General features: G+C 32.3%; 1 protein-coding gene and 1 long non-coding RNA gene across 4 annotated transcripts; one reads left to right on the top strand and one right to left on the bottom strand.

Moving 5' to 3' along the window:
- Positions 2,173–8,318, bottom strand: LOC18612987 (transcription factor GTE4). 3 transcript variants are annotated; one of them, XM_007049986.2, is made up of 6 exons: positions 7,768–8,318; positions 5,671–7,676; positions 5,538–5,592; positions 5,331–5,444; positions 5,164–5,240; positions 2,173–2,605 (listed from the first exon to the last, which is right to left on the bottom strand). In XM_007049986.2, exons 2-5 carry the CDS (start codon positions 7,444–7,446, stop codon positions 5,179–5,181), a joined length of 2,007 nt encoding a protein of 668 aa, XP_007050048.2. In that variant the 5' UTR covers positions 7,447–7,676; positions 7,768–8,318; the 3' UTR covers positions 2,173–2,605; positions 5,164–5,178. The 3 variants fall into 3 exon arrangements, with proteins under 3 accessions (XP_007050048.2, XP_007050049.2, XP_007050050.2); XM_007049987.2 differs by having other exon boundaries at positions 5,538–5,586; XM_007049988.2 differs by having other exon boundaries at positions 5,671–7,663.
- Positions 15,499–18,479, top strand: LOC108661755. The gene is made up of 3 exons (XR_001927535.1): positions 15,499–16,182; positions 17,897–17,949; positions 18,212–18,479. It is a non-coding gene; the product is annotated as an uncharacterized LOC108661755 (long non-coding RNA).

The following is a 21,815-nucleotide window of genomic DNA, read 5'->3' as shown; positions in this document are numbered from 1 at the left end:
AACCTAAATGTGTGATAATCAACGTAACAAGTTAATTAAGTAAAAAAATTTAATTTTAATGAAAAACAAACATTTAAATGTGTATTCTCGAGTTTAAAGTATTTAGCATATTACAAATTTTAATCAATAAATGAATAGCAGTAAAGATAAAAATAATTACGGTGAAAATTTGCAACTAAAAAATCTTGACATAAACTTATAAGAATTAACGTAAAAAATTATAAAGTTAAAACAAGTATTATTAAAATATTGACATAAATGTGTGAGATTCAACATCACAAGTCATAATAATAATTTTAATTGAATTAAACTAGTTAAATGTAATGTTAATATTAAAAAGAACAATATTCTTATATTTTAAGATAAAAAATAAAATAAAAATAAAAATTAAATAACATTTAAAATAAAATAGATAAATTTAAATATTACCTACGTTGTTAATATAAAATAGATTAGTTTAAAAATTATATATCTTGTTTACTTATTAACTTGTTATACAAATTTATATTATTTTTAAAAAATTAAATTAATTATGTTTACAGTAAGGTTGGACTTACTGTAGCTGTCACCAACCCCTCCGAAATGAGAAAACTGCAATGCATAATAGGGCAAGACCATTTGCTATCAAGGCGAGATTCATGCCCAGGATTACGGATTTTACCATCATGCCACCGATCAGATGGCGACAAATAAGAAATGAAACATACGAAATAAGAAAGCCAAAGCGTGGGTTTTTTTTTTCAAAATAATAATGCCAGCGCTTGTGTTTATGTGTTCTTATTTGTTTAAATTATTTCCTTCATCGTTTCCCTCATTGCAGCAGTGTCAACACGACGCTCTCCTGTCCTGCGATCTCTCCTTCCGCTGAGTAAGCCAGTTTCTCTTTCCTCTCCACGCCAGCGACGACTACCTTCACTCTCAGTCACAATCCTCCTCCAATCTTTTATTTATTTATTTATTTTTTGTCCTCAGATCCATTCGAGCTAGAAGGAGGAAGAAGAAGTCGATACCTAGAGTTAGAAATTGGAGAAGGGATTTGGCATTCTTCCAAATGAACAAGGACAAAAACGATAAATCAATTTTTTTCAAGAGTGGGGATTTGGTCATTTTATTCAAATGAAGGACAAAAATGATAAATCAAAATTTTTTCACTTAGCAGAATAAATTATAATCTTTGAGATTGCATTGATTTTACAATAGCATTATCTTGACAATACTATGATGAACTGTCCATAAAATTTACGGTCTTTAAAAGAAAAAAAATATAATATAAAAAATTATATTAAAAAACAAAAATAATATATATAATTATAACAAAAAATAAAAATAAATATATTTACAAGANAAAATGAAAATATTACTTGTCATAGAGTTGAAATATATTATATTATCCTATCCTAATCATAGGAATTAAAATAAAATATATAATATAAAAAATTATATTAATAAAAAATAAATATATTAAATTTATATTTTAATTCATAAAGATAATTTTAAACATTGACATTACATTATTACAATGCTATCTCTTACATTTTAATCGTTACTTTGGTTATATACTAAACATTAAAATATTATCTTTATTGCAATCACAGTACATTACAAGATATCAAACATCATCGATTATAATGTAATAACTGCATTGTAATATTTATATTACATAGATTTTTTCTTACCAAATATTACACAATGTAATTTAAATGCTCACATTAACTATGTCTAAAAAATCAATTCAACTTTTATCTTTTTATGATACTTTTATATCATATCATCTGCTACCTAACAAATGATATAACATTAAATATTATTGATTAAAATTGAATATATATGTAAAAAAGTAAACATGTATATGTCATGTAAAAAATAACACGATATAAAAATATCACATGTATCGATAACTAATGAAAACTAATCAATAATTAAAAAAAAATTATTTGTCTTAAAATAAAAATTCAAAGCTTTATTTAAATATAATTTAAAAAATAAAAATCAAATTAATTTTTTTAATATAATTTAAAAACTTATTTAAATATTTAATCTAAAAAAATAATAAAATAGTAGTAAATTTTCACCCCCACCCTCCGACTCAAGTCAAAGCATATCATTTAACTACTCCTACTCTAATAAGATAAGATAAAAAAAAAACAATTTATGATAAAGCTGAAAAGCATCTGCCAACAACCAAACAAATCAGACAAGTGCCCTTTCACAGAGATTATTTAATGTGAAGCAATTATGACTTCATCAACTTGAATTACAATGCTATTTTCTGTATATAACATCAAAAGAATCCTGAATCTGCCATAATAAACCAAAAACCATGTCCCTGAAACTAGGATGAGCAGCAGTAGTTAGCAATGTACACGTGCTACGCAAACAAACCCTACTTTTCCTAACCATGACCACATTCTACCAATATTATACAGATAGTCCACATGTAGAGTGCTAACAGACCCACTCTCCAGCGGCTAAATGGCAGGAGCCCTTCGAGGCACCAAAAACTTCTTCACTATACACCAAATGCTACTTCAAAATCATAAACATAACTCGCAAAGCTTCAGGATCACAATGGATCAGCACCTACTCTAATTTCTTTGATCAGCCACTGCAAAAGATACAACACAAATTAGCAATTAGTAACTAAATAACAATTATAATATTGTCAACCACAATATCATCACTGGTTGTAGAAAATTGTCAAAAGGTAGTGTAAAAAACTATTAACAGTTGAAAGTTGAGAAAAGCATTTGATCCTATCTCTTCCTTTTGTACTCCAAGTAATCAGCTTATCAAAAAGTGCACATTTTGCATAACACATTCACTCGCAAAATTGCACATAAGAGGTTTCATCTTTATTTCAAACAAAATATACATCAAAACATCAATAGAAAAACACACCAGGACTTTTATCAAAACATCTTAAATCTACTTAAGTGTGCATAAAATCAAAGAGGGAAAGGAAACATCTATAACCACCATCATCATAACAGTAGTAACAGCAGCAGCACAACTAAATCACTCATATATATTGAGTTATATGTATATATGTTTATTGCATCTCTTGACATTCAAACACTTCCCCTGCCAAATTTACAATAAAAATAAAAGGAAGCATTTCATTCTAGATTATTCTGCATTTTAAGCACACGGTGCTTGTTTGGACGAGCAGCACACTAGTCAATAACATGCAGTAAACCTCCACCATTTACCAATTAGGAAAAGATATTCAGGGCCATCATACAGATTCAATAGAACATGAACATAAAAATATGTTTTTGAGGGGCAAATGAAATTCAAAGAAATCAAATCTCACTTTCTCTAAACTAACAGATCCTAAGAAAATCCTTGCTCCCATAAGGAACAAGATGCTAATGGCAATCCTGAATCTCATTGATATTCAAAGGATGATGGATGATCAGAATGCTTTCAACCAATTTTGTATTCCACAAGAAACAAAATGATATACTTGTGACATCCCATATTTGGATTGCAATATGATGCTTTGCCAAACTCAAGGCTCCGCATAGTTATTAGCAGACCAACATACGATAATCAAACCAAGTCTAAACAACATAGCCCATGGGCCACTGCAAACTAGATCAGAAATTTTTAACTGGAAAGTTTATCAAAATCACATGGTTGACTCACTATTCTGTGAAGTCCAGACATGTCTCCCTCCAACAGATCAGGTGGATGTATTCACAAACACAAAGGTATCTTTGCTGGAAAATTTTATTAAGTTGATAAAAATCATAGATTAACTGACTTGTTATTCACCTAAGTCCAGTCAGAAGAACAGAGATGTCCACAAGAAGATCAGATGGATATATTCACAAATATATAAATATATGTAGTTTCGGTCAATAAAAATAGCAGACTGCACTGAACATATTGGAGTGGTTGCTCATAATAGTCATTGGCATTTCATGTATTTAACCCAAGAAAATTAATATAAATCTGCACATAGAAAAATGCCTCACTCTATCCCGAAAAAAAAAGAAAAAGAAAAGAAAAAGACATGCATTTCTCATTAACTAATTTCTTTCTGATGCTCAACTGAAAAATTTAATCAAGAAGGAAGTACTAAGAATTGCAAACTTATTTCTCTTGACTTATCGTGTCTATTCACAGTACAAACAAAATAGCAAATTTTGAAGATTAAAAAAGAGGAAACAAAGATGGATTTAAAACTCTTTAATAATGCAAATAGACCAGAAGAGTTAAAACTTTAAATGTCATCATAAAATCACAGAACCAAAAAGCATCAAAAGGATTCCCCCAAAGCTGTATGCCAAAAACCATATTTATTAAAAAAGTTTATACTACAAGAATAGCATCTACAAGCCAAATCCCAGATATTGGTACCTCTAATGAGTTGCCACAGCATGAATGAACATTTATTACCAATTTCAAGTATAACATCACTCTTTCCATCACTAACATAATGTCTTCTTTCCATTGTTAAATTACAGCAGCATATCCAGTTACAAAAAGGCACAATAATATGAATCAGTGTTGCTTCTCAGAAAGATGCATTCTCATTTCATTCATCATAGATATCCCCCTTGCCAAAAAGAAAGCTATCTTTTTTAACAGACAATTGTTCAATATTTGGTTATATAGCCTCAAATCATCCAATGTTGAAACCATACATCTTCATCTCAAAAATTGATATTAATTGCCAATACACCCAAGGTCCGCAAATTTTCTGTTCTCTTTGCTAACATGTGGAAACCTGTTGATTCCAAGTTGCAGAAAAGGAGGTAGCTCTCTTGATCTTACAAATCTCACTCTTCCCTCATGATTACCAGAGACCTCAAAGCTGAAGTCTCAGGTTTTAAACATTGAGATGTTGCCTTCGGGACTCACAAACCACAATTGCTTACTCATCTAAATTTTAATTCAAGTTATCATGTGCTCACTTACATAGTGATACTTCCATGCAAAGATATTCACCATCATTCACATCAAATGTCATCACTAACCACCATTCATACTATTCAAAAGCATCACATATAAACAAAATTGTACACAATTCGACAGCAGAAGATGCACTTGAAATCAAGCAAATACATATGAGTTTGAAACTACCACATGATAGAACAACTCTGAAGCATATTTAAATCAAGAATTTTTGTAAGACACATGAACATTTTATCCTACCTGACAGAAAAACATTCAAGACCTTGGCGAGTGACCAGCATCAGACCCAGACGCTGAGGAACTTTCACTATCAGAGTCTGCAACAAACATTACATATATTAGAACAATAAGAGAGAAAGTACCAAAAAAGAAAACAAAAAAAAATAGTTAGAAATAAATCACAGTACCACTTGAAGAAGACCCAGAATCACTGCTAGAGCTACTTGAACTACTCGACCTACTAGCATTATCTCCCCGTTTGTCAACTTCAACAGGTGATGAAGTGGACAAATTCTGATCATCTGCAGGTAGAAGCGTATAAATTTTTAGTTATCAGTCCAATCAAGCATGCAGAAACCAAAGTACTTATCAACTCTCATAACATGAAAACTTACTAGTTGTGGCTTCTTTGGGCACTTCCACCAAAACAGGAGCAGGGGTGGTCTGCAACTAAATAAAACATAAGCATTCACTCAGCTACTCTTGGGATAAGATGATTACATAAGAAACTATGACAGAAAGCTTTACCTTCTCAGGTACGATCTGCTCAGCTTCTGCTCTGGCTTGAATGGCAAGTTCAGCTTTTCTCTTGTTTTTGCTCAAACTTTTCTTGTAGTTGGTCACAAATCTATCAAGCTCCCAGAGAGTCTCAGTATCCACACTGTCAATGTCTACTTCAATTTCATCGTCATGTTGAAAAAGAGCTGAATTCCTTTTCTTAATAATCTGTACAATGTTGTCCAGCTTCTCTGAAGGCAAACTCTGAAGGTTAGTGCTAAGCTTCTGCTTCTCCTCATAAGTCATGTCTCTCTTATATGGATCCTTTGCCTTGGGCTTTTTTGGAGCAGGGGTCCTACTTGAAGGAGTAGTAGCAATGAGTTTTGGTCTCATATCAACAGGGCGTATCATCGACTCTGATCTATCCAAGATCCTTCTCATATCAAGTGGAGGTGGTAGCATTGGATGTGCCTTTCTTGGTGTTGGCGTAGGAAGACTCACTTCGTATTCTATTGCAAGTCTCATCTCTCGAATATAATCTGTCTCTATAACAGCCCATTTGTCCTCGAATATCTTTGATAACTGCTCCGCCATTACATGAACATCTTGTCCCTTAGGATTATATGTCATAGCATTGCGAAATGTCAGTCTCACATCCTCTGCAAACTCTCTAGGTGACTTGTACCAGTTCTTGTTAAGCCTCGATTTCACAGTACCCAAATCCATGGGATGCTTAATGATGCTATAGTAATCATGCAAACCCAAACCTTTGACATCAACAGGAGCATTAAAGACCCAACCATGCTTATGTTTCATTAGCCTTTCAAGCAAAGAACTACAGCTCTTAAAGAACTTGTTACCCATGCCAAACCCATGAGTGAATTCACCTCCTCCTGCCTTCTTCCCGTTCAATTTTGACTTTTTGTTACTCTCAGCGGGTGGAAACTTATCTTTTGCAAGCAAAAACTCAGAATTTCGATAGAACTGATTCGCCTTTGGTGTTCTCTTCTCCTTCTCCAAATTTTCATTACCCTGGCTATTTTCCAAGACAGAAATACTCAACTGGTTCAAGGGCCTTGATTGCCTAACAGGCTCCTGAGGAATACCCACTGAAGCCACCTCTGACTGAACCCTCTTCAGTCCATAATCAACACTGTCATTCAACAGAAGACGGGAATTACTAAAACCACTTATTTGCCCTTCTTTAGCTTCAATTCTCTTCACCAAATTCCTCACCAGATCAAGCTCACTCTCCAGCTTCCTCCTCAAATCCCGCATCTCCTGCTTTGACCTTGAAGCCAAATTGATCTTAACCCGGTTCTCTGAACTGGACTTCACTGCTCCGTTGCTTGCCACAACCTGGTGTTTGTTAAGATTCGAAGAGTCATCAGAAACTGCAGTATCTACATACGGAACAGGCTGTTGGTGGGCGGAATTCATATCCTCCAAAGGCAGAGGCTGAGGTGGTGCTACAGCAGAGTTGTCGTTGTTGTTGTTGTCGTCATTATTCTTGTCATTAGCATTGCCGTCGTCATTCGATGTGACAGCGTTTGCGGTGACAGCAGTGTTGTTCAGAGCAGTGCTGTTGACGTTGTTGTTGTTGTTGCTGCTGCTGTTATTGTTGTTGTTGCTGTTCTTGTTGTTGTCGTCGTCGTCGGCGTTGTTGCTGTTCTTAGCTGTGGTATTGACAAGATTGTTTTTCTTGGGACCCTTAAACGCTTTCCTAGTATAAACCTTGCTCTCTGTGTACCTCTGCTTCTCTCTTGCACCATCTTTTCCTTCTCCAACAACTGTCGCCGAAGCCATACATATATAGTAGGGCCTAAAACCCTAATTTACCCTTCTCCAATCTCCAACAACACAATTCACCTCCTCCAATCAATCCAAACTAGGGTTTTACTACTTCCATCAAAACCCTAATTTAACCTCCTCAAATTCACCCAAACTTGAGTTCCCCCAAGTTTTAACCACCAAATCCAACGAGAAACGCAACACGTCTAGGAGAAAAAAAACCCTCCTCGATCTACAAAATTAAACTACAGCCATCTAATATCAATATATACGCAAACGAAATGAAAGAGGGAAACAAAGGAAGAGGGAATTCTCAAGGAAATTTCGGCTCCTTACCTTCGGTTGTTCGATTTCAGATCTTCTTCTGAGTCTCTCTCTCTCTCTCTCTTCACCACTCTCTTTCTCTCTCTAAGAAGCTCTGTTCTTTTTTTCTCTCGATTATTTTCTCTCTATCCTTATCTTACAGGTGTACGGTAGGAGTGCCCTCGTGCTTACAAACGACTCGAGAGAAGCGTGTGGGTGCATCAAAAGAGCCGTGCTCGGGAAGTATCATAGGGTGGATAGGAAGTGTTCAACTCCCGCTGTATTGATTCGCGTGTTCAACACGAACCAATTGCAAGATAGCATATTCGGGAGCGTGAATGCGACGACAAAGTGCAGGTTATAGGGTTCGATTGTGGAGGGGAACTTTGATTGTGGGGTTTCCGGATTTTTCCCACCCGAAGATAGGGAGCGTGTTATGCACCTGCGGGGTGTTTCATTAGTCAAGTTACCGGAGGGGTATCACACGCGGCGGTGTCTCCGCGGAGGTGGACGACTGGACTACTGCTGCTTGAAATTTAGGGTCAAAAATTCATATGGATGAATTGCCATTTTCGAGTACAGGTGTACGCTGTCGGTCGGACTGATTCCGTTGATGCTTTTAAAAGTTAGGTGTAGGTTCTTACTCGGTTAATTAAAATATTAAAATATATATTTTAAATTAATTATTTTAATATATTATTTTAAAAATTAAAATTAAATAAAAATTATTGTAATTAATGTAATATCATCTCTCAGCTTAGTGGAGTCCGAGCATAAGAAATCATGCTCGTGACCTGGCGAGTCACTGAACCCGCAGACAAAGTTTAATTTCAACACCAGAAAAGTTTTTTGTTAAGAAAAATTTTAGAAAAGTAGTAACTTACACAAAAAAGGAAAAATCTCCCCGTAAACAATGTTTTTACTGTACAGACGAGTCGTTATATACCCATCATTAAAAGTGTATAAAAGTCCATCAAAATCAACTTAATCAAATTAACCGATAAATTTCAATTAATTCAATTCGGTTAATTTAGTTAAATTGATAAGTCAGTTATGAATTTCGGCTAAGTGAAGTATGTTAGGTTAAAAAAATAAAACTTGTAATCCGACTTAACCAACGTTGAATTTAATGTATTTTAAAAGATTTTTGCATGTATACACTTACACAGTTTTTTCATGTTTATATATGAATTAATTTCTAATGGTAAAAAAATTGCATCATCAAGACATCAAAACAACAAAGAATAAAATATATTCAAATTTCTAATGCCAAAAAATCAATTTATATGATAAATCTTTTCTTAGACATTAATATCATGTCATTGATATAAGAAATCTATATAAAATTAAACATAATGCAATATATAATGAAACTATATGAAAATTTTGTTATTAATATATCAAGTTATTGATATGTTAATACATTAATATAACTTATTATACTAGCTTATCTTATCTTATTTTATATATATGATTTTAACATCTTATATATAATGCTCAGAGCTTGACACATGATTTTGTCATTTTTGAGTTTCTAAGAGGTATTTTCAAGCATTTTCAATGATTGATGGATGGATAGGATTTTGTTAGATGTTGAGGTGTTCATGACTTTTCCTTTAAAATTCTATATAGGAGTATATCACATATTGAAAAAATTCACTAGTTCAAATTAGGTGGCCAAAGCATTCTCGCCAAAAAACAAGGTAGAACATAGTAATTTTGGTGAAAATAGACCATAAGAATCGATACCTTATCAACAAGTATCAATACTTTTGGTATAAAATACCTTAAAAGACCATTCTATTCAAGAGGTATCGATACCTGTTCATGAGGTATCGATACCTCATTCAAAATCTATAGATGTCTTGTAGTTTTTAGCTTTCAAACCTATTCAAACCATTTTGTTTGAAAATTAAAGTCTATAGACACATTTCATAGTCCTTAAAACTCGTTTTCACTTTACCAAACTCAAGAAATTGAAATCCAAACTCAAATCATTGTGCTAATTAGTAAAATCCAAACTCAAATCATTGTGCTAATTAGTAACTTTAGTTCATAGAGTTATTTTATCACATTTTGAGTATTGGAATTAGCTAAATCCTTGAGATTTAATTAAGAATTCTTTGTTTTTAATTTGTTTCTTAAAGTTTTGTTTTAATTATTTTAAGTAGTTTTAATTTTAATGATTTTGGATAAGTTTTATGTTAGTTAAGTTCAATGTCTTATGTGAGTAACTTAGTTTGAATGTTTTTTTAGAGGTGTTGATGAAACGGAGTTTGAATCCTGAAGAAAAGCAAAGAGAGCCAAAAACCAACAAGTTGGGCGTTGTGGCCATGAAAGAGTGGGTGTTATGCTACCAAGAAGATGAGGCCTGGCTTGCAAAGGGTAGCAAGTAGGGCACTGCGATGCCAAAAAAGCAAGGTCGCGGCACCAAGGCATTAAGAGTTGGGTGCCATGACACCAAAATGATATCTTTTTTAAATTTTTTCTGGATTTGATTTGAAGTAGGCTTTTTAGAGGCTATTTAAAGGCACATTTGGAGTAATAAAAAGGCATGTTTGAACTAGGTTTCTCTGAAGGAAAAGTAGTCGTCAAGCATACAAGAAGCAAGAAAGACTTTGAAAGATTGAAATTGAAGATCCGACAAATCTCTAGTTTTCTTTTCTTTTTTGTTTCTTTTTGGTTTTTCTTGTATTGTAATTAATGGTTAAACTTCTTTGAATTATGTTTTCAATATTTAGGATGAGCTAAATTTATTTTTCTAGGATGTAATTGAATTTAATATGTAGTTTAGATTTTTAGTACTTTCTCTTTCTTATGATTAATGGGAGTTTAGTTGTTTATTCCAATCTTGTGTTTAATGCGTTTGATTAGTTGATCATCAATTAGATTGATTGGGTAGCCTAAATAAACTTGGAAAAGAGAATTTAGTGTAAGTCATGGATGGAATAGCATATGTTCAAATTCATTTAGTTGATTGAATGATTTGTTTCGTGTGTGAGATAGGAATATACTTACATGTCATATGTAGCCAATATTAGAGTCTAAGCTTAATGAGTCTTCTTTAATTTAAGTTGTATAGGAATATAGTGAATTGGTTGAAGGAGATATTTTATAAGAATATCGAAAGATACTTATAAATAAATTAGAATTATAGGTTAACAACTCATTCGATTTACTAAGTTATGAGAGAATAGAAGAGATTCAAATGAAATGTTGAGGAAAATTATAGTCCTAGGCTTTTTCTGATTAATTTCTCAAGTTTAGATTATCATTCTTATTGCTAGTTTTGTTTTTTATTTTACTTTTTCATTTAAATTGTGTGTTTGGATAAAATTAAATTGTTTTAATTTTAGTAATTAACAAATTTTGGTAAGAAATCCTCGTGGGAACAATACTCTACTCTTCACTATATTACTTATTAGTGATATGTGTACTTGCGTAGTAAAATCAATAACAAGTTTCTGATGTTGTTGTCGGGATTATTTTACTAATTTTTGTTAATATTAATACCAAGAAATTTTAGTCTTAATTTAAACTTTCTTTTTTCTTTATTTTCAAGTACTTTTGGTCGTTGTATGCAAAGAGTTAGAAATTTGAAAATTGTTGCTTTTGATCCGAAAATCGACAAAACTTTTCAAAATGTTTTGAAGGAGAATTTTAGGGATGTCAACGGGTAGGGTATTTGTTAATTTCTAGGTACTCGAACCCTAACCCTATTAAAAACCATATATCCTAACCCTATTAACTACCCGAATAATTTCAAAAATTACTTTCTTAACCCTAACCCTAACTCTAATACATTCCCATTACCTTATAATTACTCTAACCTGTTTAAATACCCGATTAAATAAAAAATTATTAAAATCTTCTTCATGGGTACCCAATTACCTAATTAACTTTTCTAATCTCATAACTACCCTTTAGACTTATATGTTATAAGTTTATATAAACAAAGGTATATATATTGTAATTAATAATTTTATGAGTTATAATTTTTGCAATGTTAACATAAAATAGAAAGTAAATATATTTATATTTAAAGTACATATACACACACACACGCATACATAAAAAATATTTTAATATATATAAAATAGTAATTATGTTCCTTATAAATGAATCTAATATATATATAAAATATATATATTAAAAGACATTACAAGTTAATTAATAGTAATAGTTTCATGAATTAATTTAATTAATTATAAGGATTTGTTCTTAATTTCATGAAATTGAAAAAAACATTTAGGTTCCAAAACTATTCTAATCTCAAAAGCTTTCTTTAAGTATATATATTATAAGATTATATAAACAATAGTATATATATTATAATTAATAATTTTATAAGTCATAATTTTTGTAATGTTAACACAAAATAGAAAGTAAATATATTTATATTAAAAGTATATATATATATATATAATAGCAATTATATTCCTTTATAATAGATAGAATATTAAAATTATTTAAACATAATTAACAATCTAATAATTTATTAATTTAAATATATTAATGTCATCATATTAATAATTAAAGTAACCATACTTTTCATATATTTGTTAGTTTTTAACAAAAAAATTGCTTGTAAAGTTGGTAAAAATTGTAAAATTTTAATTTAATTATTAAAATAATAATAAAATATTTATAAATAGTAATTGGGTTCGGGTAACGAGTACCCAAGGGGTGGTACTTGAACCCGATACAAGTAGTGAAATTACTACCTGAACTTGTCCCAAACTCAGTTATAGGATATCTTAACCTTAAATAATTGGGTCGAGTATTCGCGGGTACCCTATAACCAGGTACCCATTGCCATCCTTAGAGAATTTACAAGCTTCAACTCATCTCCACACAATGGCTAAAGAAGAAGAGACTAAGTCCTTGTGAGAATATGCTATTCCTCTTGTGCAAGGCCTTCACTCTAACATTTGAAGACTAGATATTCAAGCTAATAACTTCGAGTTCAAGCATGCAATCATTCAGATGATTCAAACTTTAGTGTGATTTGGCAAGTTACACAATGATGATCCGAATGCTTGTATTGTGAATTTCTTGGAGATTTACTATCACAGCCCAATTTTTAGGCCATGACCGGCGCATGGGCCTAATGGGCATAGCCCATTAAGCCTAAACAAGCCTTTTTATGCTATCCCGATCATCATTCCCAGCTATCATTTCTAAAACTACATATTGTAATTCTCAACTATAAATATTTCAATAACATTTTATAGCAATCCAATATTCACATTTGTATTATGTTAAAATAATGTCACCCGTTTGCCAACCTATAATGGCATCAGTAATCCAATATACATATTTGATTTTTAACATGAATCTTAGTGGTTTACATTACTTATACGTATACACAAGCATAAGACTCTTGACCATCAACGGAGTGACTGTAGGTGAAGGAACAGCTACTTAGATGCCATAGTACCTACCAAGAAGGCGAGCATACGTGGACAACTTAATCTAGGTCCTAACTGTCTCCGAATCTAAAAACATGAAGTTTAAAAGAGTGAGTATAAAACTTAGTTAGTGAATATAAGAAGGGAACAAGCATACGATACGAAAAGTTTTAAAATCATGATGCACTTTTGCTAAAACAATGCAATTTAACTTAACTTCTTGTTAAAACTCCTTATTTTAAAACTTTGATTAGTAATCTCTTAGTATTGAAAAACCCATGACCAACAATGAAGATAAATGAGTGAAAACCATAGCAATATGCAAACAAGGTAAACATAATAGAAGGAATCTCGCTGCAGCGAAAAGGCATTCTCGCTATAGCAAAATTCAGATCATAGGTTCTGAACCAAACCCGAGAGTTTCTCGCTGTAGCGATAATCCATTTTCGTTGCAGTAAAATTTCCTCCCTGTAGCGAGAATCCCTTTTCGCTGCAGTAAAATTCAGAGCATGGATTAAGGCTGCCTACCCGAGAGTTTCTCGCTGTAGTGAAAATGAATCTCGCTGCAGCGAGAAACAGAGCAATTTATTTGAAGGGGTCTTGTTACATCAAAAAGCCATTTTCTTGCTGAAATGAAAAGCAATTTGAGAGCAATTAACAATGCCAACATACAACACATTCACAAATATTTTCATAAACTTTCTATAACATATATATATATATATATATACATACATCATCATGCATACCATGCCGCCACACTCAGCTCATGTGCACTCCCTACTCGTATATAGTCGGGTAATCATCAGCTCATGTGCACTCTCACACCGCACATAGCTGGGTCATCATTGGCTCATGTGCACTCTCTATTTGCACATAGTCGGGTCATCATCAGCTCATGTGCACTCCCACCGCACATAGCAGGGTCATCATTGGCTTATGTTGTCACGACCCAGTGCTCCCCTCGAGCTCGTTACAACCGTCGCGACGTCCCTGATAGACATTCATTGTCCGAAATGCCAACCGAAACCTCGCAAGGCTTTAAAATCAGTTTTTGCACTTCCCTTGTGAGCAACAGTTGTTAAGTGTCATATTTTGAGAGACTACAAACTATTTTCAAATAAAAACAATGAAAATATAATTTTTTTCTCACAGGGGCATTTTGATTATTTTTCCTCGAAAATCTCGAAACTAGTTAAAAATGTAGTATGCGAGTGGAAAACACATATTTCATAATCAAAAATAAGTTTAGATGTCTAAAAAATTCATTTAAAGTGAAACTATGTAATACCCCGCACCCTCGTCGGTCACAAATAAGACTTTATTGATCAAACGAATGATCGTTTGATGTGAATTGGTGTGCTAAAGAGCGACAAAGGATGAAAGGAGCGTTCAAGAATAAAATGCTTCGCGCGTGCAAAAACAATAATTAAATAATAATATTTTGTTGGATAGGAATTAGTAAGCTAAAGGATGATTCGAAAGTAAACCGATATGTAATGATGTGTTTCGGGACCAAAGAAGGCAAGTGAAAAATTTTAAAATAAAATAATATTTTATTTAATAAAATAATATAAAAATATTAATATTTTATATGTTGTCGGAATTAGTCATGAAAAATGGAATATGACTAATTTAAGTGGGAGGAGAAGAAGTAAAGAAGAATTTTGAAGGAAAACGACGATAATTGTGTCAGCGTGATTTTATTAAATGGAGCTAACGCGGGTAAGAAATATTTAAATATTATGGTGACACCGCGTTGAAATGCTATCTCGATATTTTGATTATACACATGTAAGAAAAGGAAGATAGAAGGAAATTAGAATTTTTACACGTGTCGAAAGAATTAATTTTAAAATATGAAAATTTGAGGGAGGCGTGTTAAATAAAATGAAGTTAAGGCATAATATGTAAATTTTATTATTTTGAAGAAATAAAAATAAAATTGAAAATAAAAGGGATCATAAAATAATGAAGAAAAGATGTTGAAAAGTCAAACAATATTTTTATATGTACATGAGTGGCCACATGAGTCAAGAATGGAATGAGGACAAAAACAAAAGAAAGAAAAGTGTGTAGCGGATGGAAAAGGTGCACAAGTTTTTTTGACTTTCAATTTCAATCCCATATGAGTAAAAACAAGCAAAACAAAAATAAAAGCAAAAGAAAGGAAGAAAGACACAAAAAAATAAAGAAAACAAAAAAGAAGAATGTAGAAATGATGGTGGGGCCGACCATGTGAGATGAAAGAAATGAAAAAGAGATAAAAGAGAAAAAGGAGAGGAAGTCGGTTGAGATTGGGAGAAGAGAAATAAAGGAAAGAAAAAACCGTGGGAGAGGAAGAGAAAAGAGAACGGTTTTGCTACACTTTGAGGAAGGAAAAAGAGAGCTTTTGTTGCAATTTTTGGAGGAAGAAGAAAGCTAAAAATTTATGAGGTAAGAAGCTGATATTTGCTGCACTTTGAGAGAGAAAATTTGGTGCTTTTTAGAGGGATTTTGATGCTAAAAATTTAAGATTTTTGCTGCTGAATTTTTAGGTTATGTTGCTGGAAATTTTTTGAGGTTTTTGCTGCCATTGAAAGACAACTTTGGTTGCTGAAAATTTGAGCTGTTTGCCACCAATTTGTGCAGAAAAATTAGAGCTATTTGTTGATAGTTTGTGTAGGAAAATTGGACAGCTTTTTGCTGCCAAAATTAAGAAGTTTTGTTGTTGGAAATTTGAGCTGAAAATTTGTTGATTTTAGAGCAGAAAATGGCAACAAAAAGGGTGAGAAAATGAGGCTTTTGGTGATCGATTTTGAGAGGAAAGGAAGAGAGGAAGCCACGGTGGTGAAGGGAGTGACGGGTTGGAAAGAAAAAAAGAAGAAGAAGAAACATGGAAGAGAGAAAAAGAAAGAAAAAGAAAAGAAAAGAAATAGAAAATAAAAATGGGCATGGCCCAATAGGAGATAAATGGGCTTAGCCCAAATAGGAAAAATTGGAAAAGCCCATGAAAGGGGGGCTTCAAAGGTCATAAAGAAATGAAAAAGGGCCAATGGTAAGTTAATGTTATATTTTAAAGTTTATGGGTAGTTTAATATTGTGCATATTTTGGACGAAAAATATGCAAGTTGCTTAAGGAATTTTTAATTAAGTTGCTACCCATACAAATGTGTGATTAAGTATGCTGAGTTTAGATTGTTGCTAGGAAAGCTTGTCGTGGAGGCGTACTAAACGAAGTGAGTGATCGACAAATAGGAATAATTATATACGCATATGAATCAATAGGGAAGTAATATCCCACTATTATGAGGTGAGTAGGGGGTGTAAATTTTAAAAATTCTGTATATATATACATGTACGTATATTTTACGTGAAGTGCAAAATTTATAGAAAGCATGCGTTGATAGAATTTTAAGGAATTGTGGGTGTAAGTTATTTTTAGAAATCATTTGAAATATATATATATATATTAGACGTAAAATGCTTTAAACTGGGAATAAGCTTTTCGAAAAGATTTACATGAAAGAAAATTATGCCTTATTGTTTGTGTGGTGTGCATTCATGAAATTTATTACATATTCACCATGCTATTTTGATACAAAATATCATGCAAATATTTACAATGAACATTTTACGAAAAGAGAGTTTTAACGTGATGTGGGGACCGATATTTTGAATATTTTGAGAAAGATTTAAAATATCCCCTTGCAGATCAAATTTGAATTCTTTTAAATGGTGATTTCATTTTTAACCAAGAAATTCAAGAGTAATTGGAAACTGCTACTTCTTGTGTTATAAATTGTATTTTGAATCGAATGGCTTATGATAATATGGGCATGATTGGCTGGATTGGTAAATGTGTTGAAAATGTATAAACTGTTGTTTGCCTTGATAGGTTGGGTTGTAAAATAATTGCCATGTCATGCTATTGCAAATTTTATTGTATGGTGGGTTTAGCTTGCTGCAGTGGGCAGGTTCCGTTGACCAGCCTATTAGAGGGGCATGGTAACCCCGTTATATTCTTACCTTGGTTGGAGAGGCGTGTAGGGTAACTCCCGAGGTACAACTTTAGAGTTCACTTCACGCCAAACCACCACGTGAGGGTGAACTCAGCCAATGCCAAGGAACGACTATGTTTTCAAAATAAAAAACATGATTTATACGTACATGACTTTTTAACAGCCTTGGCGGACTCGGTTGGGATAGCCCCAGGTCAAGGTATCCCTGACAACCGAGTATGAGAATGATTTTGGCACAAGCCAAGTTTCTAAGAAAGTCATAAGCCATGTTATTTGTTTTTGACAAAAATGTAATGGTTTTATATGAGTTGAAATAAGTTTTAATATTATGAATTATATTTCTCTGCATGGTGAAAATGGAATTAAACGGTTTTTCGTAGCTCCCCTATTTGTTTATCTGTGAAATGAATCTGTAATTCCTCACATATAGGGCGAGTTATGATTTGTGCATGATTTTAGATATTATTTGGTTTCGCGGAAGCTTGCTAAATTTTATTGATTTGATTCAAAAATGATTATTAATATATTTTGATGTGAAAAACTTTATTACCTCGATTTATATTTTATAAGAAATTCTCGATTTCTATATAAGGCACAAACTCTCGTTTGAAACGTGTTGCTTTTATAATCTTGCATTTTTATACTCAACTGATCTGCCATTTGTTTGTTTTCCATCTACGCCCTACTCGCCGAGTCGATGATTATCACTGAGTCTATGAGACTCACACCCCTTTATTTCCCCTTTTGCAGATAAGGATTAGCCTAGCGTGTAGTCAGTGACGTGTTCGGTCCACCATGAATAGGTAAAGGCATCTCTTAGCAATTTATTCCGAGTCACTCCGCTGTTAGAGGTCAAGTCATAGCATTTTATTTATTAAGTTGTAAACGAATTCTAAATTTTTATATAAGCATTAATTTGGAGATTATAGATTTTAATACATATAGTTACGAATAAAAGGAAAAAGTTTGTATTGATTTTTATATTTATGGTTCAATTTAGTATATGAAAGTATCAATATTATATGGTGATTGAATGTAGTGGATTAACGAGCAAATTCTAGACAGGCTTGTTCGAGACTTGGCTGGTCTTTTTCGGAAGTCTTGGACGTCGACAGCGATTGGGGAAAGGTCATTGCAATAGTGGTATCAAAGCCCTAGGTTTAGTTGAGTCCTAGGATATTCTTGTGTTAAATAGTGGAGTAGTGGAGTCGACGTAGAGTCTTGTTTATAGTCAGTGATTGCAACACCGATTATAGACAAGAGGCTGCGTGACTCTTTATCTTAGAAAACCACCTTGTGTAATCATAAGTGATGATTAAATAACAAGAATTGATTGCCGATGTTCGGGTTTGAGATGCCACATGAGACATAAACTATTGTTGGAAATATTTTAAGTAAATGCTTCTAATGAAAGGGTGATATGATGATATACTCCTTTGACCAAGAGTAGAGGAAAGTGAAGTCGGACTAATAAGTTCGTAATAACCCATTCACTTGGTGGAGTTAAAACTTGAGCCATGATTGTTAATGGAAAGAAATTTGATGACTATGATCGATATTTGAGGATGATATAAAGGAGAACCTACGATAATGATAATAAGAGGTATATTTTGACTAGAATAAATAATGATCGTTGAGATCCACTCGAGGTTTATAAATTTAAGTATTAAAGAGATGTAAACTAATGCTCACGTACACAGAAGTTAGCGCACTGTGATGATTAAGTTTGTTTTGCTTATATATATATAAATGGTGCTGAACTTTTGAGATATTTTAAATGCGAATATGTGGTGTATAGCAGCTTAAATGGAGCTGGTTTTGAATCTAATTAAGTAACGATGAGATCCCAAGGTTTGATGGAATTATGTTGGGTTGTAGTTATTAGTGCATGAATTAGCTCAAGGTTGAAATTAAATATTGGTGATAATGTCGAGGGACATTTAAGTAAAATCTATATTAAGTTTTATAAATATCAAAGTTGATTGTGTAGACGTTAAAGGAAAAGTAATGGTATATTGGTGTAAAGCGATAACACAAGGACGATTGAAGGTAATCCCAATAATGAAATTGGTTAATGAGAATCCCCTTATGTAGAAATTGAAATTCAAAAATGCAATAGGTGCATATGACTCCCATGAATCTAAATCTTAAGTGAGTAATTAATATCAAAATGAATAAAGATGTATCCGATGGAAGTACCAAAGGTAAATGAGAATGAGAATGACTTTTAGGAATTGTGATATTGTATAAGATCCAGTGATCTCATAAAGATGAATCTAAAGAGTCAATAAGATCATAAAGTATATGCGAATACCATATTGTGATTAGATTAGCGATGGAAGAAATACGAATGTTGTTACAATTGCACCTAAGAAGTTTAAGGATAATTAATGAAATCATACCAAGTTAGTTCAATATGGTTCGGATTAATAACATGAACACTTTGGGGGGATCTTAAAATAATGTCCTTTGGGAACCAATAAATGGGATGTTAATAAGCATACATTGAAATGTTAAGGTTATGAAAGACTTTGGAGATCAGCCTTTGATTATTTAAATTTTCAATGAGATTGTATTAAAGGAAGTGTTTAAGGGTTTTGGAAATGTATGGAAAGGTGTGAGAATGCATTAGTTTGACTATTTATTAAAGTTTGAATTTGGATAGTCATCAATGGTTGGTGAGTAACCAAACAATGTGAAAGTAAATGAACAAAGGGAGTTACGATTGTTAGGTAAGAGTGGAACTCTAATGATGAGATTGTGTTCACTGCTTTCGGCATTGAACTATAAGTTATGAACTTGTATCCACTTTGTGAACACCTTGATGATATAGTTCGAGAAATTTTTCACTATGAGAAACATTAAAGCTCAAGGAGCAAAAGGCTATATAGTCAAGTTGGGATTCGTGACTAATATGTCACATAAGTATGAAGATGAATTGTAAACATATAAGGATGTTTGGAAATGGTGTTTGGAAATGGTGGTTTGAAGCAATGATTATCTCATCGATATCTAGATCTGATGAAGTTATGGTCTCGATATGCTTGTAAATACAAGACATAAATTGTGAAATATACCTTCCTCATCAGTTTCAATTTATTTAATTAATTATCAAGGTAAAGTGCCTAAAAAGGATAGGCAAAGGATAAATTGTGTTACGAATATTTAAAGAACAAGGGTGATATGGTTTGATTAAATGATATTACCCTTAGTGAAGGAATAGAAATACGTTACGAGAATTATAAAGATCCATTTAGGAAGAGAAGATGATTTGAGATTTTGAATATTCATATACTAGCAAAGGCTTTGGTAATGAGACCGTGAGATTTGGCATTTAGAGTAAATTTGAGGAATTTCAAGTTAGATATGTTGTATGCAGTTGATGATGAACAAATTAGCTATTGATTAAAGAGATTGATTAAGATTATAAAGATATATACAAGAATATCTTTAATTATCGAAATGTCTTGTGGTATAAGTTGAAATTATCTAGCGAGCACTCGATCATGAAAGTACTGGAGTTTTATTTTCGAGAATATAGTTACTAATGGTTATTAGATTTGAATCGTCTCTGATGTTAAATATATCTGAAATAAATAAAACATGCCTTGATCTTTAAATATTATGAAATGCTCGCATGGAAATGGTATGGAAGTGTGTAAACCGAAATAAAGATAGGTTGACAAGTTAGACCCGTAGTCAATGGTTGGATAATGTTTGAATGTCGGAAGGTTTGATAAAGGATCAAGGTAGAGGAAATTGTAGATGGCTATGTAAACATGCATAATTGATGATTTAAGAATGATTTGATGGAGGTGTGACTAGGATTAATGATATATTTAATTTCTCTTTATAAGAGGAAGAATAATATCGATTTAATTCGAGAAGTGTGGTACTTATAAATAAAAGTAACATGACATTGCTGAGTTTTCTATAATTGGAAATTGATTTAATTCATAAGATCGAGATCTTATATGGAGAATGTCCAACGAAAGTGATGTAGAAAAATTTTAGAATTTTGATTGTCATCGTATGTTGGTTAGAATTCGAGGATGAATTTATTTTTAAGTGGAGGAGATTGTAATTCCCCGCGCCCTCGTTGGACACAAATAAGACCTTATTGATCAAACGAATGATCGTTTAATGTGAATTGGCGTGCTAAAGAGCGACAAAGGATGAAAGGAGCGTTCAAGAATAAAATGCTTCGTGTGTGCAGAAACAATAATTAAATAATAATATTTTTGTTGGAGAGGAATTAATAAGCTAAAGGATGATTCGGAAGTAAACCGAGATGTAATGTTGTGTTTCGGGACCAAAGAAGGTAAGTGAATAATTTTGAAATAAAATAATATTTTATTCAATAAAATAATATTAAAATATTAATATTTTATATGTTGTTGGAATTAGTCATGAAAAATAGAATATGACTAATTTAAGTGGGGGAAAAGAAGTAAAGAAGAATTTTGAAGGAAAACGACGATAATTGTGTCGGCGTGATTTTATTAAATCGAGCTAACGTAGGTAAGTAAATATTTAAATATTATGGTGACACCGCGTTAAAATGCAATCTCGATATTTTGATTATACACGTGTAAGAAAAGGAAGATAGAAGGAAATTAAAATTTTTATACGTGTCGAAAGAATTAATTTTTAAAATATGAAAATTTTG

This window comes from Theobroma cacao, chromosome 1, assembly GCF_000208745.1.
Source record: "Theobroma cacao cultivar B97-61/B2 chromosome 1, Criollo_cocoa_genome_V2, whole genome shotgun sequence".
NCBI classification, from domain to species: Eukaryota; Viridiplantae; Streptophyta; class Magnoliopsida; order Malvales; family Malvaceae; genus Theobroma; species Theobroma cacao.
This window is presented reverse-complemented; position numbering and strand designations above follow the sequence as displayed.